At 38.6% G+C, this 18,790-nt stretch overlaps 1 protein-coding gene across 2 annotated transcripts in view; it reads right to left on the bottom strand.

Moving 5' to 3' along the window:
- The window catches only part of PDS5A (PDS5 cohesin associated factor A), a 64,223-nt gene that overhangs the window by 15,313 nt on the left and 30,120 nt on the right, over positions 1–18,790 (bottom strand). For both annotated transcript variants that reach the window (XM_063136216.1, XM_063136217.1), the window contains exons 8-20: positions 17,728–17,868; positions 15,502–15,617; positions 14,581–14,675; positions 13,865–14,010; positions 12,826–12,977; positions 11,717–11,830; positions 9,312–9,393; positions 8,596–8,644; positions 8,370–8,509; positions 6,240–6,355; positions 5,696–5,801; positions 4,131–4,291; positions 1,204–1,327 (exon numbers count right to left, since the gene is read on the bottom strand). In XM_063136216.1, coding sequence (XP_062992286.1) covers positions 1,204–1,327; positions 4,131–4,291; positions 5,696–5,801; positions 6,240–6,355; positions 8,370–8,509; positions 8,596–8,644; positions 9,312–9,393; positions 11,717–11,830; positions 12,826–12,977; positions 13,865–14,010; positions 14,581–14,675; positions 15,502–15,617; positions 17,728–17,868 — 1,542 coding nt within the window. The remainder of the gene's footprint in view (positions 1–1,203; positions 1,328–4,130; positions 4,292–5,695; positions 5,802–6,239; positions 6,356–8,369; positions 8,510–8,595; positions 8,645–9,311; positions 9,394–11,716; positions 11,831–12,825; positions 12,978–13,864; positions 14,011–14,580; positions 14,676–15,501; positions 15,618–17,727; positions 17,869–18,790) is intronic.

Below are 18,790 nucleotides of genomic sequence, written 5' to 3'. Positions count from 1 at the left end.
CGCCAAAACATTCGCTCAGCTATGGATGTTTCCTGAAACAAGCTCTGCGTGGGCGCAGAGCTCATACGTGTGGTGCAGAGACCACAAAAAAGAACTAGCAATTCCTGAAAAAACTGGAATGGAGCAAGTCAGCAGAGTCCACAGAACTATGAGAGGTAATTAAAATATGTTTAATAAATAATTTCCTCTGCTTGTGTCTTTGACCATTTTCCTTAAAGTATATAAGCTGATAAAGAGAAACAGCTGAGCTTACTAGTTTTCATTAATGTTGGAATAGTCCAACAACAATAGTCCAACACTGGAGCCAGCCCTAAATGGGTGGAAAGTGGTGACATATTCACACACTGGATGCCATTTTAGTCAATGATGGCTTAATATGCTATGCACAGGGGCTTATTTTAAGAATAGCCCACTGTGCACGACACACAATGAGACAAAGAAGCTACTGTGCATGCCTTATTCCCCCACCCCTCGCCCCTCAGTCCTCTAGCCCGCATCCCAAGGCACCTGGCAGCAGAGCTGTCATGTCTGCCACCAAGTCTCCCTTCCCGGTTCTGATCATGATGGTGTTCAGAGTTGAGGCCCCTCACCCCCGCTTTTTAATTTTCTGAGCCCCTTGTGTTCAGTGGGATTGGGGAAATAAAAAAAAATGTCCCAACATGCATTGGTGCAGGTGGGGAGAGCCAGGATCCCTCTCTCTCCCAAAAGAAAGGCAGAGAGAGGGATCCGTATGGAGGTTGGTGGGAAAATGCCCTGTTTCTTCTGGGTAAGCGAGGGTGCCAAGCACATTTGCTTCCACAGAAGAAACAGGGCACAACATTTCGATCCTGCACAATAAGAGAACAAGGCATTAACAAATAATTGGAGAATTGGGCGGGTTGGGGGAGGCTGCCCCAATTGACAAACCACCAGAGCCATGGGGGCTTCTTGTTATAGGGGAACCTGGCCAGCGAAGCTCTCAGAAGGGAGTTCTGCTGCCCAGAGCCAATCTGGAAATAAGCCTGTCTGCTCGCTTCCAGGGTTCCTTTATGAAGCACTGACTGTGCACTGCCCAAGCGGTAGGTCCCGCTGGTGCGACACAATCAGTGGGAATGCAGCGGCCCCATTGGATACTGACCCAGGATTGTTCGAATAATTCCTAAAGCCCTAATAATTGTGACTCCCTTCTGCCATGGCTTTTTAAAAGTGTGAAGACACGCTTACCTCAAAAATTTGTGCAAGCTGAACTTCTTTATTTGAAAATATGGCATGTATACAGTGGACAGCTTGTTTTGCTTGGTGTGGTGTTCCTCTCTTGGCTTTCTGATGCAAGATAGGAATTAGGGTTCTGTACAGATTTAGCACAAAAAAGAAACGTTACCCAAAGTAATATTATTACAATATTTAGATGAAGTCTATCAAATGCGTTTGGAAATGTCTGGGAATCACCACCACATAAATTAGGAGTAAACATTGTAGTCTGGAACACACACACACACACCCCGCCAACAAACACATGAATTAGTATGAAAGAAGTGATGATAATCAGATATCTTCCCATTACTACTAACTTTTCCAATAGAACTAAACCTTCGATTTAAAAGTTGCCCAACAGAAGCAAAAAGGCTCTTCTGCTTGTATGAGGTGTCTGTCCCAATTTCTGCTGATTCTCTGTTGCTGCTGCAGCCTCCATAACTGTGCCTCCCACACCATTCAAGATGGAGCAGTTTTTCAAGGGAAATGAGGGGCTAATCAAAGCCCAATTTCTCACTTTTAAAGACATCTTTATTGGTATATTCATTAAGATAAAGATAAGTTAAAGAATAATACACAAACACACATACATGAAAACAACACACACACACAAATCTTACATACTATGTTTATTGACTGAAGAAGTCTGTCTTCAATTTAATATTTAACATTATTGGATAATTGGTCTCCAAAGTTCACTTGATGAGTGTACTGTTAAGATGGGACCTTCCAAATCCTGTTATTTTAACTAATTTCACTATCCCCCAAACTTTCATTAGCACCTCCCTTTTTGTGGGTTCAACACGCATTTTCCGGTATTTAACACGTCAGTCTAGTCAACACTAATAAATATAAAATGTTATCATATTCTTCAGATTGTACATATTTTATGTAATCCTGAATATAGTAGTAAATTGTCAGAAGCAACACAGACTTTTTTGCACTCTCGTACAGCTTCACCATGAAATATTCAAAATCTTACTTCATATTACTTCTAAACCAAGATTTACTATTTGTGCCATTGCATATTTGATAGATTTTCCATGGTGATGTGTCACTGACTGGGTTCAGATGATATGATAACCAATGATGGGTTAAATAATCAATGGTTATTGTATCATGTGTCAGGACCTTTTGGTACCACGGTTGGTTAGTCAGCTGAAATAACCAACGCAAATAACCAATACTGTGCAGAGTTGATTATTTGAACATCCATTGATTATCATGTCTTGTATCAGGCACCATTGACTATTTCGTCACACACAGTTGGTTATTTTCAGTGATTACAGAGTCCCCTGGCAAGAGTGACGAAAGCAGCGACTGCTGCTCTAATTCAGCTGGCAGAACTCACAATGGCTGATGGGATACCAGTGGGAGGACTGAGGGGGGAAAAGAGGGCAGGGGATGTGTCAATCAAACACGCCATTGACTAACAGTAAATTTGACACTGGCCTTAATCCACACCATGGTTGATTATAATCAACCATGGAGTTGACTATTAACCCACCATTGACTATTGTGTTGTTTGAATGGAGCCATTTTTAAACAGTTCTTTCAGATTAAAAAGAGTGAATGTTCTGAGTCTCATGTAAAGCAGTAATTCCATATTTCATCTATTAATACACATCTTTCTCTCATTTTGGGATATAATTTATCAATTGTTGTAAGCCACCCAGAAAGTTTTTGCTATTGGTAAGTATAGAAATGAAAACAACAAAAACAACATTTTCTCTTACTAAAGATAAAATGTGATTAAGTTTTGAAAATAATTCTAATGAGATTTTTTAAATTCTGTTAACAATCATAATGCATTTGTTTGTGTGTTCAAGAAGCTTCTTATGTGGAAATATTGAAATGTAGCTATAGTCTCTCCATAAATAATTATTAACAATTTCTCTTCATATTTTGTATTATTCCCAAATACTTAAATTTTAACAGCTACATTTTTCACTACCAAGACAAAAGCTAGTTTTATATTTTATTTTTCTTTGTCTAACTTAGTGAGGAAAATGTAAAGAGAATAACTTGCTATTCACCTATAAACAAAATATTAACTTCATTTATTCAGTCTGATAATAGTGTGAATTTTAATGCAGGATAATGTACAAACGTTTGGCATTCCTATTTCCCATCTATCGCATGCTGTATTCTCTATGATTCTCTGCTTTCTGTCACTCCAAATGTCACTAACATGTTTTACCATTCTCTTATGATCTTCTTGCGTTTAACAAGAAATTTATCTTTGGCAAAGTGTTCATTTTGATGACATTAATTCACCCTTTGCAGGAAATACATATATCTTTTAATATCAAAAGATCTTTCTTGATTAAAGAAAAAATTTAGTACAAAAATAAAAATAGATCTATTAAGTTCCAAGACAAGTACACACCCAGGTATTTAGAATCACTCTCCCCAACCTGTTAAGTCAGGGGTGGGCAATTTCCAGTCCTGAAGAATCTCAAGGGCCACAACTCTGACCATGCCTCACCGCTGGCTATGCTTTCTAGGACTAATGGGAATCGCAGTCCAACAACATCTGGAAAACCACAAGGTTCTCCTAGAAGGCTGTCTGTCAATTTGTAATGGGGCCAAATGCCATTACGTCAGTTTTATTTAAATGAAGCCTGCAAGTAGGTATCTCACTGTAATTAATCTTTCTACTTTCATCCCATCTAGGCCACAGGCTGTGATCCAACATATAATACAGGAGTTGGAAGACATACATGTGATGCCAGATTTTTCTTTTTCATATGATGACTGAAAATTAAGAGATGAAATAGTAATGGGCAATTATAGGCAGCTACGTATATTTGCATCAGCAAGGAAAAGGGTTGTCTAGTATTGACATGTTGTAAGACTGAGGCAAGCATTTTTGGTATGTGGAAAAATGCACTCACGATCTTATCTGAGGCAGATCTGTTTCTATTTTGTGGCCAGTGTTTCTGAATATCTGAATAGCTGCCTCTGCTACCTTATCATCTTCCATCCTGAGGCACTGCAGGAGAGATTCATACGTCTCTGCAGAGTGGAACGAGGTAGGATGTGTGAAAGACAGAACCTATGGATACATATCAAAACCAAAATTAATGCACCTTGAATATTTGGGATAGTGGCAGGCTATAAATCTAGACAAAATGCAATTATTTCCCACAATAGATTTCTTTAAAGGAAGGGGTGGGCAACATGAAGCATCGAGATTTCCTTCTGAAATCCTAATAATACTTGCCTTCCATTATTTAATTTGTTTTTAAAAAGACTTTGTCCTCATGGATACAGAAATAAGTTTGAACATACAATGGCAATGTTTCCTTAATTGGTTGCCATTTCCAACACTAAGCAAATCCATAACTCTCTTTAATATTGACATATGAAATAGCATGTGTATCACGTCAATATAAGCATGCTTCTCAAAATGTGTCTATTTGGTTGGTTTGGTTTTAATCTTTCTATAAACGTGTTCAAAGCAATTTCCGAAGAATTATGGAACTAATCATATGCCTGAGTGAGCTTTGAGCTTGTGTTTCTCCGGCCCTCATGCCACATGGGAAACAGCTTTTGAAATGGAGACAGCTTTTAAATAAAAAATCATTGCTACATATTAAATTTATGGCAACAGACATACAAAGAAGGAATCTGTTAAAAAGAATAATGGCAGGATGAAAGTATTTTATGCACTCAGGAATGGATCTCGTGAATCTGAGATGCAAACCTCATGTGTAATCTAACTCAAGATCTAATCTGATTTCTTCTTTATACTACTGCAGCTTAACTGGGCTTGCATTTCCACTCTAAAATGTACCCATTCCTTTCTGCCTCATTGCAAAATTCAGATTTGGGCCGGCTCATTTCCCACCCCCTAATAACTAGTGGATTTAGTTCCTTGCAAATACTACTTTCACATACTATCTCTTTTGCCTTTTTTCCCATTCAAAACCAGATACGATGAAATCATCTACCATAGATCATTTTGTCTATATCCACCCAGTCTTTGGTTGGCTTCAAGTTGTGTTAAGTAGAATGCTTTCACTGCATTCAGCTTAGAACCCACTTCTCTCAAGACTTTGATAACCCTTTCTTACCCCTCCTAAACTGACTTAATTTCTCCTGCTTCTGCTCATTTCTGAACCATGTATTTTCCAAAGATACATTATGTTTGGATCTGTTGCCTTTACAAAATCTGTTCCTTGATCTAATCTACCTTCACACTACATAATTTAATATGTTAGTAACTAGAATGATATACACCTGCAATCCACTGGATTAAGCAATAGTCAAAGAAATTAAAAGGATGATTGTGGTTAGTCCTTCCCATAGCTTTTATCAAGTCAGTGTTAAAAGTTGGAAAAAAGATTTTAAGTGCTAAGAAGCAATTATTCACTCTTGGAAGAAAAAAAATCTTTAAATGGACAGGGACACAGTCAATTTGCTGTAGTACTAACTGATTAATTTTTTCAGGGAGTACCTTGAGAAGTTCAAGCCCTGAACGAATAGCAGTATCAGGACTTACACCCTCCTCTTCATCATCGGCTGTCCCTTCTATTGATTTATTCATCAGCTTTACTAATGCACTAAAACCAAATTTAAAAATACAATATACTCAATTATGTGAGAATAACAGCTTATATATTATATACAAGTTAAATCTATTCTTTTTGTACACATTGACTAATCCATGTAACTAGTCAGTTCAATGTTCCAATACTCATCTAACAAGTGAGACCCTCTTGCTTATTTTCTCAATATTCTTGGTTTGTGTTCAACTCTTTCCGATTTCAAATTGAAAAAGGAACTTGACCATATATGAGTGCACCTTCCTTCAATATGCAATTTTATTTTAAATATCAGAAGTTTTTATTTAACTCAATTCCAACAACTTTCTAGTATATGAATCAGAACAAAAGTTACTCCTACTAGCATTCAGACCATGATTATGTGCTCTCCTGACATAATTGTAAAGAACAGCATCGCAAAAATTACTAAATGGGGCAGCCCTCAGTCGTGCTTACCTGATGGCTTCTGAGTCAATGTGTACAGGGGCAATTCTTTCCAAAAGAAATTTTACCATTTCCAGGAAAGGATTGGTTGGCTGCTTAGGATTTGCAAGTTTCCGTGCTATTTCCCTCTGCATAAAAGAAAATAAGAATTAAGTTATTTGACAATTGAGATATTAATTTACCCATGCAATACAGTGGAGGTGCTGTAGCGCAGTGGTACAGTACATGCTTTGCATGCACAAGGTCCAAGTTCAATCTTCAGCATCTTCAGGTAGTATTGGGAATATCCCTGCCTGAAACCCTAGAGAGCTGCTGCCAGTCAGCGTCAACAATACTGGTCTAGATGACGGTTACACTTCCTGGCATTTCCTGGTAGCTATCTCTTTTTACTGCTCTCAGATCCCTGTTACTCATTGGATGAGAGAGATGGAGAAGAAGTTACTTAGGCTAGGCTTCTCTGTGGAAGCTGTGGGCAACTATGGGCTCCAGAAGGCCCAATCTCTGGTTGTTCAACGATTAACAGACCTAGATCTACAGCATTTAAGAACTGCTGCTAACAAATCTTGCTCCCCATTGTTCTATAATAACTTCAATAACTACGGACTCACTGCAGCTTCATATCTGTATGCATTAACCATTCCAAAGTATAGAAGAGCATTTACCCTTGCTCGCTTTTTAATCTGTTGCCATCAGCACTACTAGAAGGACGATTTAGTAAAATCCCGATTAATGAACGGATATGCCCCTGTGGTACTGGAGCAATAGAATCTGTCAAACATGTCATTTTGCATTGTAACATGTATGAGGAATGCAGAAAGAATTTAACCTTTCCATTATTAACAGCCTTTTCTGGATGTAAACCCACAAACTTGGTATTAATTTGGTTAAGGGATGTGTCCTCCCATATTAGTGAAAGGGTCTCTAAGTTTCTTATGACTTGAAAGCAAATTAGAAAAATAATGTTGCAATCCTCCTGAGAGAAGGAACTTCACAAAGCTGTATTTTGGTTTTATGTCACTTTTTATCTATCCTTTGTATGTTTTATATTGATTTTGCTGGTCTGAGACCATAATAAATAATAATTGAATTGAATACTGGACTAGATGAATCCATGGTCTGACTTATAAGTGTTTCCTATGTACTCTGAATAAGAATAGATTTAATTAAAAAAAAATCAAAGGCCCCACTAATATATCAAATGCCCATGGAATACATTCAATTTAATTTATTACATTTCTATACCACCCAATAGCCAAAGCTCTCGGAGTGATTTACAAAGAGTAAAAATCTTTAAAATGTAATACTATTTACATACAAACATATAAACAGACAACACACATATCTGAACAATGTTGCTGAACAGACCCAGATTTCCGCCAGTCTTCGTTAAGGGGCAACATTCACATATTATTGGCTGGGCTTTTGTTGTAACTGTTGTTGCCACTAATGGCTGCTGTAGGACGTGCCTTTCTAAAAATGTGTACTCTATATGCTTGTACACCTCACAGCTGACACACAAATTTCACTAACTATGCTCTGAAATAAAGTCTTGAGAGCTTTAATGCTTGGGAGTCTATGTCCACACAAATCTAAAAATAGCTGAAATAATTTCATTTCAAAATCTGGAGATGTTCACCCCAAAAGGTTAATGTACACTGATACATGGCAGGCATCCTCATTAATTTAAATAGTTGGAGTGGATCATTGTGTAAAATAGAAGTGTCTGCATAGGTCAGATCTTGTAATTAAAATGAAGATCAACATCCACACGGGCAGGAAAAATCACATCAGGTTATCAGTGCTCCTGTAACTATTATTAACCAATGTGCGTTTTTGCTTATGTGTAATGTGTTCTGGATATGTCTTGTAGTCATTTCAATGTAATGGGTAACTTTTTGTCACATTACTTTACACTTGCAGTCCTACCGACACAATAACAAGGAGGATCAAGGTGTATGTATGCACACTTCAGTATCTTTTATTGCTAGGGATGCCCAAATTCAAACATAATTTGGGGTTCAAATTTCTGTCCCTCTTTACCATGGCAAACTCTTATTTGTTGCTGTGCATTCTTGTTCAGAAGTGCATCAAAATGACATATAATATCTACACTGGAAAACAAAACAAAAAACTGATTCTTACCACACAGACATCTGCCTGTTTACAGGAACATGTAGGACTGATTAACAGCTCAAGCTGACAACGAAGCTTCTCGTCATCACCAAGAACTTGATTGAACTTTTTCACAAAGTCCTGTGCCTTCCCAGGATCAGGAAGATTTTCTACAGAATTAAAATTTGAAAATGTAATTTGCAGTAGCAGCATGTAAAGCTGTATTGAAATAGTAATACTGATCTACAGTTCTTACTTGCTATGGTCATCAGCTTCCCAAACATAGCAGCACTGTTTGCCTCTGACTGAAGAGAGAAGTTCACAGTAAGTGTTCACACAGAAAATTCGCCATGCAACCTGATTGCCTGATCTGCTTTTACTGTTGTATCTCTCTCTCCCTTCCTCCCAATGAAGAAACAAATGTTTGGTTATCAGGTAATAAGATAAAAGAACTAAGATAAAAAATATTTAGCATTTGTCCAGCCCATAAAGGCCAATTTGTAATATTCCTGGAAAGATATTGTTCTTGCTCTTCCCATTTCTTGAAAAACTCTAAATAAAATGCTAAATATTACTGTGCTCATGTATTAATCTGATTTACTATATAAGTAGTACAATCCTATACTTGTCTACTCAGAAGTAAATCCCACTGAGTTCAATTGGGCTCACGACCAAATACGTATGTGTATGATTGTAGCTTAAGTGTTGCTAGTAGTTTGTTTTTGCAGGAATATTGGAAAGTTTTAAAGGAAAAAGGTCACCTAATAGTGAAGAAATGATCTCATATTTTTGAGCATTGTAGATTTTATCACTTCTAAGTTCCATTAAGATGATTACTAAGCTCTGAACAGCTGGTTATTTTAAGAAAAATCATCAAGCATAAAGGTAATATTAGAATTTGAAAACTTTGAAATCATTTAACATATTATTTCTAAAATACAAATAAATGTATTACAGTATTCTAAAACGTACAGTGGGTTGCTTATGCAAATCTAGTAACTCCCGCACATGACTCCTAAGCATGTTCTGGCACTTCCACATTTCATTCAGTGCTCTGGATATAAAAGAAATGACAAATATGTTAAAATATGATAAAGTACTGTAATTCTATGAACAGCACACCAGGACCCCAAGGTCGCTATCCATCCAGCAACTCCCTTCCTGCTGGCCCAATATTCAATCTTCAATAAATTCTCCAGCAACCCGACACTTTAAAAAAATAATAATCGTGCATTTTTATACGGAGACCTAGATTTATCCCCCTCTTTCAGCTAGTTTTTAAGTCTGCCACACATGTTTGCGCACAAAAAACAACAACAGCTCCCTTTATAGTTCAAACACAAAAAATAATGTTAAAATACTTGTATTGATCTAAATTCTGCTAGGTAACAATTTTTAGCAAACTACTTAAAACTATTAAGTTTGGATGTCACAATAGTCCATGATGGATTAATAAGCTCTGCACAGCAACTTATTTTTGAATAAAATGGGCTAATAAGCTACTGTGAGTAGCATATTAAGCTACTGTCTGTAATTAGACTTCCCGCTCTCCCCCCCCCCCCCCCGGGGTCCTGCTGCAATCCTCCAACCCAAGCAGTGGCGCTGGTTCACCTCTGAAGTGTTGGACGTTTCCATCACTCCTTGCGATCTCTGTCGCCACGCTGCTGTTGAGAGCTCCACTGACTCGCACTGACTTTTAAACATCAAGCCGCAGGAGAAATCCTTTTCCCTGACTTGTGTTAAATGGCTTCCTTGGAGGTGTCACCCCGCCCCAACATGAAGGAGGATCCTGTCTTTTTGTTTTTGGAACCCCATTTGCAAAAGAGTTCCAAAAACAATTTTAAAAATGGATAATCAGAGATGGGGCGGTGGCGAAAACCAACCCCTTCCCAAGGACAGTGATGCCCCATCAGTTCTTGGCAAAAGGATGGATTTTGACACATGCACGCCCCTGATTTTCCAGATGGGGCACCTTTGCATCGCGAATACCAGTCAGTGGAGATCACATCTGTTGACTTGCATTGGTGATTTAAAGGTGCTCTGTCTAGAAAATTGGGGGTAAGAGGAGCAAAACCAACCTCTTGCCAAAGACTGTGGGGGCAATACAGTTCTTGGCGAGGGGGCGGCTTTCACACACATACCCCCCGCCCCCGATTTTCCAGACAGAGCACCTTTAATCACCAATGCAATCAATAAACGTGATCTCCACTGACTGGCATTGGGGATTTAAAGGGCTGCTCTTTTTCCCCTTTCATTTTCCTGATGTAGCAGAGGGAAAACAATGGATACCAGCTTTCTGCCTCTTGCACCCTGGCCTGTTTGGGCAATATGCAGGGGTGCAGGTGGGGGGGGGGGGGGAGCCAGAAAAACTAGAGTACCATTTCCCCATGTATGCGCACATGGGGGAAATTACAGGGAAGTACTAGCAATGTTCCCAGTCCTGTTTTTGTGCAAAAATAGGATTGGGAACATTTTAAAAAAATGGGGCCTGACCCATTCCAATTCGATTGGAGCCGGGGAGGGGTATATGGGCAGTGGCTTGGGAACACTCACAAATGGCAATCTTGCTCTGCTGAGCAAGAAGTGGCAGAGGTTTCTGCCACTATTACTACGTGACTGTGCAGGAAAATGAAATAAACCATGGTGATTGCCAGGAGACACAATAACCCACGATGGCTTAAATAACCCACTCTGCAGAGCACGGGTTATCAGAGTGGGATATTTTGGCCAAATAATCCATCACAGGTTAAAAACACACACCATCAGATGACACAATGACCCACAGTGGTTAAATAAACCATTGTGGCTTATTTACCTGACGGAATGCCTCTCCCGACATGAACCTACCCGTACACTGTGCTCAACATCTAAGGTCCTCCTCTGAGTGCCTACCCTGAGGGAAGCTCGGAGGATGGCAACAAGGGAGAGGGCCTTTTCAGTGGTGGCCCCCCCAATTATGGGATGATCTCCCCAATGAGGATCGCCTGGCGCCAACATTGTTATCTTTTCGGCGCCAGGTCAAGACCTTTCTCTTCTCCCAGGCATTTAACAGCATTTAACAACATATGCTAAGTCTGTTTGTTTTTTAATGGACCCCAGAACAGTCATTGTTAAAAATGGATACTGTTTTACACTGTTGTTTTTATATTTTTGATGGTTTTAAATTTGTATACTTTTAATGTTCACTGTTTTAACTTTTGTAAACCGCCCAGAGAGCTTCGGCTATGGGGCGGTATATAAATTTAATAAATAAATATAAATAAATAAATATTTAACCCATTGTGGGTCATAGTGCTATCTAAACCCAGTCATTGTGTGTGTTTAAAGGTATTGCTGAAACAGCCTTAAAAACCTTAGGTAAGTAAACACATACTCACTTAACAGCATTTGGGTCTAAGCTAGCATACAAATAATATAAGCATTTCATTCTCTCTTCTGTTTCCAAATTGTGAGGAACAAGATACTGAGCAAAGATTTTCTCCACCAATAACCTGCAAAGGAAAATAAATTGAGGGAATATATGTTTCCTAAATTGTTCATACCTTTCAAATTGTAAATACAAGTCTAGATGCACCAACTGATCATTCTCTCATTTCTACATATCTGCTCCCCTCAAAACATGCAGAATGCATCCCTTACTGATGCAAAGAATATAAAATACTTGATGGAATCCCCATCATTAAAGTAATGGAATTAAATAGCCACAACTTATCAGATCCCCTTTCCTCTTCAAAAACACACAATCCCCCCTACATTTCTTTCACCCAGTGTCAAATTGATCAGTGATGTGGCTGCTCGTGTATGCGTGTGTTTGAAAAGCAAGAAAACAGAGTGATGGGGGCAGGTATGCGTGATTGAGAGTCCTTGGTGGCAGCAGGGAGCCAAAGTTCACTATCTACAGTTCACATCTCAACCACAAACCATAGGTTCTCTTCATGGGTTGTTTGTATTCAACAAACCAGGTTTGTTACTGCAGTTAGGTTCAGACTACACAACAAACCCACGTTTCAACAACAAACCAATGTCCAACAACAACCTACACTCAACCTTGAGTGTGGGTTATTGTACTGTGTGAACCAAGTCAGTGTTTGAATTAGGCAAGCTAGTTAGCGCTAACCATATTTTATACCAAAACCAAAGACTGAAACACTGTGTGTTTCCATCTCTGGTTTGGAGGCAAGCTATAGTTAGTGGTAGCCGTAGTTTGCCTGTTTCAGATATATCAGCAAATAATTCTCTCAAGCCACAGAAAGGGGGGGCGTGGCACCATGCAACTTGCACATACTTCGGAACCTAGTTTCAGCTAATGGAATTACACAGTTAGATACTGCCGCAGGTTGTAAGACTGATCCAAGCTATAATTTGGCACAAGTTCTGTGATGGCTGAATTGAGCTAGGGGAATTTTATTTAACAGGTCTTTGGAATGGGTGTAGTTTGTTGTGCTTCACTGTTGCATCTTCAAAAAATGTCTTAAAATTGACTCACTTGTCATCGATGCTATTCTGATAATATATGTGCAAAAGTTTATCCTTTATCCAGCTCACTTTCTCTGCTGCATCCTTCCCAGCTTCAGCATGAAGACAGTATTTCTTATATAGCTGAGCAAGACCCATCATTGCTTCTTTTCTTACTCGCCACTTAAAAAGGAATAAGAACACAATTAAATATTGTAATTTTGCTCAGGAACAGCTACATTAAGGTATTTTATATTAAATGTTGAGGACATGCCTGAAGTTTTTAAAACCTAAGGACAGTATACTATTTGGCACTAGTGCTAACCTAAATTATGTTGTGCTAGAATAAACCATAATGCCAATAAAATTTACTGGTGCGAAGGGTTTTCCAAGGTGTTGAGCTAGATGTAGCTTATACTAGCACAACATAATTACAGTTAGTGCAAGTACCAAACAGGATACTGCCCTAAATTACTATGGAAGAGCCAACATTACAGTTATTTATTTTAATCAGCAGTATTAAAATGCTGCAAATAAAATAGAAGTCTAAAAGCATTTTACTTTTCCCAGGAAAGAAGCCTGATAGGCAAACTATCCAGAATGTTAACCCTCTTCAATTTTGATAACTCCGAGGAAAGTTGATAGGACTGAACAATAATATAATCACAATTCAATCAAAAGATTATGAGTATGTTTCTAAATAACTAAAATATTGAGAATGCAAACTAACAATGGACAGCATGAATGCCAAAACTGGTCAGGAATCCCTTTTACATGAGAAGAGTCAATGCAGTAATAGGGGGAATGTCGTGATCTTACACCCAGAATACAATGTTTAGCAAGCACATGCAGCTGTTGCACTTTTCAGTATTTAGGATCCCCCTGAACCCTACCATCTCATAGAAGGAGACTAAATGGAGATATTAGGAATTGAATGGCCCTATTTCAATAACTCGCTTTTATTTGTTCCAAGACAACATGCAATAAAAAAAGCATGAAATAATTACACAGTTGTGTCCACTTAAGTTAACAATTAAGGGTTTACCATATTATTATTATTATCATCTTACCCTCTTATCCAGCGTTCTCTCTCTGACAAAACCAAGTAGCTGGTCATTGACTAGAGAGAGGTCCCTCTTGCCAGCAGTTATTATTGTAACAATGACATCATGGCGAATGGCTTCTTCTGGATCATGTGATCTAACTTTTAAGTACTCTGATCAAAAAAGAATCACTTATCAGTTGTACTGAAAGATACAGTAGTACATTCATGTACTTCTGGTTGCATCTAATGAGCAACCATCTTAGGACTATTAAACTACACCACATCTTTAACCCACAATACTAAACATATTTAATGCTGTAATAGCTTTTACTGAAGTCAGTGGGATTTACTTTCAAACACATGAGTTTAGGAACAAGAAGATAATATAGTAAGTCAATTAGGAAAGCAACTGAATATAGGAGAGCCACAGACTCTGTTTAATGCAAAGCTTGGTGTAGAACACTGAAAGTTTCAACAATATTAGAAATGGGTTGATAAATCTACTTAAAACAACTCATTCTCATTTTATATGTTGGGCACAGCAAAATAGCACCACTGCATCAGCTCATATTATCTGTATGTTTGCTTTCAACAATTCTTTTAATCCTCCAACTGATTAACAGAATAATCAAATCACAGATTAATATGTTTCATTTGTCATGCCACTGTGTTATATACTTAAACTGTTATTTCCATGCTTTTTTGTCTAATTATTCTAACCTTTGAATTAAAAGATCTTACCAGTAAGGTCTTTTGCTAAATCTGGATGGTTCATTAAACAATGACTTGCAAATTTCACACTTTCTAATCTCACAGGAACATGGATATCATTAAATCTGGAGAACAAGAAAATAATAATTCAAATACCACCAAGGAAGGGGGGGGGGTGGAACAGCTGTAAAGCCAAAACAAAAAAGACAGCTGCACCAATAGATTGTTCCTGACCATTTCCAAGGAAGACCTGGATGAGCCAGAAATGAAGTAGTCCAGAATAGCTCTTCAGGAAACTTTAGAAGCAAGTGAAGAATTTTCCTTGATAGAAAGACACATCTTGAAACACGCCATGAACAATATATTGATGCAGCTTCCTTTTGTTTTTGTAAAATATTAATTCACAATCATATTGTAGTTAATATGAAACAGATAAATAAACTGAATGTGTTTTCATACTATTATTTCAAAGTGGAATACACAGTGAATATGCCACATAATAAAGAAAAGCAAATCAACAGCAAATAGCAGAACAGTAAAGTTATACTTGCAATTAAATTACAATATGGAAAAATCTGGTAAAGTTCATTGAAACTGCTGAAGGTACTATTCCTGCTATTCAACTTGCTTCCTTAGGATAGAGCAGAAAATAGCAGTCTATATATAGCTAACAAAAAGAACTTACTGTACATAGCTATTATTTCAATGAAGCAGTTACAGTATGTGCTATAAAAGTAGAAAAAAGATGATTAGCCATCAGTGAAATTCTAGATGGATGCCCGATTTTAAAAATATGTGAGTTTCAGACATCCTTATCTGCAAACAGAGCTTGGTCCAAAAATATATAGCAAATAATTTTGATTATATTATACAGGATTTTAGAGAAAGAAATGGTAGGAAAAGAGCTGCTTCTGAGGCCAACACAACTAAAATACATCTATATTTTCTCACCGGCCAAGAAAACACTGCCAAAGAGGACGGTTCTGTGTAGCAAGGTCGGAATCTTTAGAGCCAAATAGCTTAGCTAAAAGCCTTACAACAGCTAAACGTTCCTCTCCATCATTGCTCTATAGATTGAAAAAGAAAAATAAGCTTTTGAATACTAGCTTGTCAAATTAAACAGAAATGTACAAATATGTTTATATGGTTCAGACATATGAACATATTTGTAAATTATTGCCTTTAATCCACAAAATAGCCAAGTCAAAAGCAATACTAAATGATTAAGTCACAGACTTCCCATGAAGTTCTCTCCCAGAGTGTGTAATATGCCACTCTCTTCTAGAAATCTTTCCAGTTGTTGTAACTAGGATCATTCACCAAGGGGATGCTGTTTTTAGAAGCTGTGTTCAATATACTTCTTCCCATTTTTCCCGAGCATCCCTAAGATAGCTCCTAATTGCATAAAGACTTGTCCTAAGACATTAAACTTCACCTAATATCCCCTCTACACTTGGTTCCCCCCATCCTCCCCTGCCACATACACAATCCTTTGATGTTAAAAAAACAACACCTCTTAACTGAAGTATCCACAATGCCTATCCTCAGTTGCAGGACAACAGTTCCAAGAATGCCAGGAAATGCTGTTCCCTTAACTTGTTTCTTCTAAGGTTTATGAGGTTTTGCTGCACCCTGAATAAATATAATCTTAGTGATACATAATTCTGCCTAAACAGTGACTGGGTTCGGACAACAACATTAGTCAACATTTGATTAAATAGTCAACTCTTTACTAATGTCTGATGAGCCTTTTTCACACCACAGTTGGTTATTTCCCTGAAATAATCAACGCAAATAATCAATGGTGTGCGGAGTTGACTATTTGCACAACCGTTGATTATTGTGCTGTATGGCAGGCTCTGTTGACTATTTCACATGCCTACAGAGTCACGAGGCAAGAGCTGCAGCTGCTCTTGTCCAGCGGGGCTCCATCGACATATGTCAGCCATCCCTGGGTGGGGCGGCGCAATTGGTGGCTCCCCATGTGTTCCAGAGATATGCACGTACCATTCCTGGGTGGGGCAGGGTGCCACGATTGGCAGAAGGATTTCTCCTGCAGCTTGATGTTACACGTCAACTACAGGAGAAATTGGGGCAGGTGGAAGAATTTCTCCTGTGGTCTGTTACTCATCAAGCCGCGGGAGAAATCCTTCCACCCCTCACCCTGCTGTGGAAGAGATTGTATCACCCCTCTGACCCGATATCCACAAATGGATAATGGGGCAGGGGGAGGAAGCATCACTCCTTTGGCTGTCCAACTAGGAATGGGATGTGCATGTCCCTGGGAACACATGGGAAGCTGCTGATTGTGCCGCCCCACTCAGGGACAGGATGTGCACGTCCTTGGAAGCACTGCCATGCAACACAGCAGGAGGAACAGAGCATGGCTCAGGCTCACTGGAAGAGCTCCATGCGGGCTCAGGCACGCTGTCAGGTACTGACAGTTGGGGGGACCCAGCACGAAAGGGGATTCTATTGTGAACCAGCACTGCCATTTGGTGGGAGGGCAGAGAGGGGGTGGGGGTCAGCTACAATAGTCAACAATGTGTTCATAGTCAACTCACAGTCAATTATTATCATGTCATGTGGGGAGTACCCCCTAAATAGTCATCTGTGGAGTTGACTATTAACACACAGTTGACTATTTTGTCATCCAAATGCACCCACTGATTCACAGCAGAAATCCCAATGGACCATTATCTTGATACATTCTAATGAGGAAGCCTTATTACAACACAAAGTAGAAGATAACTATTTTGGTCACCTTTGATAAATTTAGCCTTGTGCTGCAAGTACAACAAATTGTTTTATTACTCTACTGGATAAAAGCCATAATTCAAACAGTTATTTTAGGCATGTACACAGACTTGTGCATGCTCAGCACAATTTTACTGTTTTCTCTGAAGAGGGGACCTTATATGATATCTTAAGATTCTGACCATCTATCTGTCACCTCAAATTCCAAAAGTGGTTTGCTATGCAACTTGTGGATTTATGGTTTCACGAGCACAAGTCCAAAGCATCACTGAACAGGTGGAAGTATTTGCATAGTTTTTGGACCCTGACCAATATGTAATAATTGTCAGTCACAAAAAGGCAATTTGTTCTTAAAACCTTATGTTTGAGGCCTCCATATACTTAATTTAAATAATGTAATAAAGCAGCAATATCTCTTACCTTCAGTTTGAACTCAAGCTGTGGCATGACGGACAGCAATAAATTAGGATCAATAGCAAAAAGCTCCTGTATTAGATCAAATATATGCTCTGATAAATCACTTACAGAAGATTTTCCTAGTACCAGAACCTGGTTAAAAAACTAGGAGAAAAGAAGATACTAAGTGTAAGCTTTTTTTTTTTTTTAAAGAAAAATGTTTATAAACAGGTGTCTTGCCACCAATACTGCCATTCTGTCAAATCAAGGGAAGGGAAGGGTTTCACGTTTAACATCATGCTGAGCTTCAGAAGCACTCAGACACAGCAAAACATGATTCCGAAACCCACCACAAGATCAAAGAAGAACTTCTGTTCATCTCTTTCCTTGTGCAGCAGCACACTATGGGATGGGGGGGGGGGGGACACTGACAATACCCTGATCAAAGAGGCAAAAAAAAAGCATTGAGATTGCCTGCCCACTGATTTGTCAGGGGAGTGGGCCACGTTCCGGTGTTTCCATAGGAAGTGTGGCCCTTGTAGGAATTCAGATGTTGGGAAAGGCTGTGTAGCATGACAGGGAGCAGGGAGAACTTTAAAAAAAATAATAATTCAAATATTATTTCCTATAATAAATAAAACTGCCAAGGAGGATTTTGCCGTGGCTCTCAAGGATGCTGGAAGGGAATGCAAGGAGGAGGTGCAGGATGACAATGACAGTTAGTGGCTGCAACACTTTTCTCTCTGAATTGCCCATGGGAGTGGGCTTGGCCACAACACAGGTGCGCACTAGATTAAAAAATACAGTTGTCACTGGTGACCACACTGATGGGATTGCTGCTTGTACAAGGGCAAAGTTTAAAAATACTTATACAACATAATTGTTTGGAGCATTTAAGTAATTTCACCTAATCATAATTCATGGTAATCAGATAAATTTTCAGTGCAATCTTCATATCATAAACATGTTTATACTTCATCTGACAATCTTACTTCAGTGCATAATCTGTTTGTTGGTTCCAAATTTTAAAAACAGCTTTCATCTGAAAGCTCGGACTTTTCTAGAATTCGCTTGCTAAGTTATAAAT

This window comes from Elgaria multicarinata, chromosome 10 (assembly GCF_023053635.1).
Source record: "Elgaria multicarinata webbii isolate HBS135686 ecotype San Diego chromosome 10, rElgMul1.1.pri, whole genome shotgun sequence".
Lineage (NCBI taxonomy): Eukaryota > Metazoa > Chordata > Lepidosauria > Squamata > Anguidae > Elgaria > Elgaria multicarinata.
Note: the sequence above shows the minus strand (reverse complement) of the source record. Positions and strands in the feature narration are given on the sequence as shown.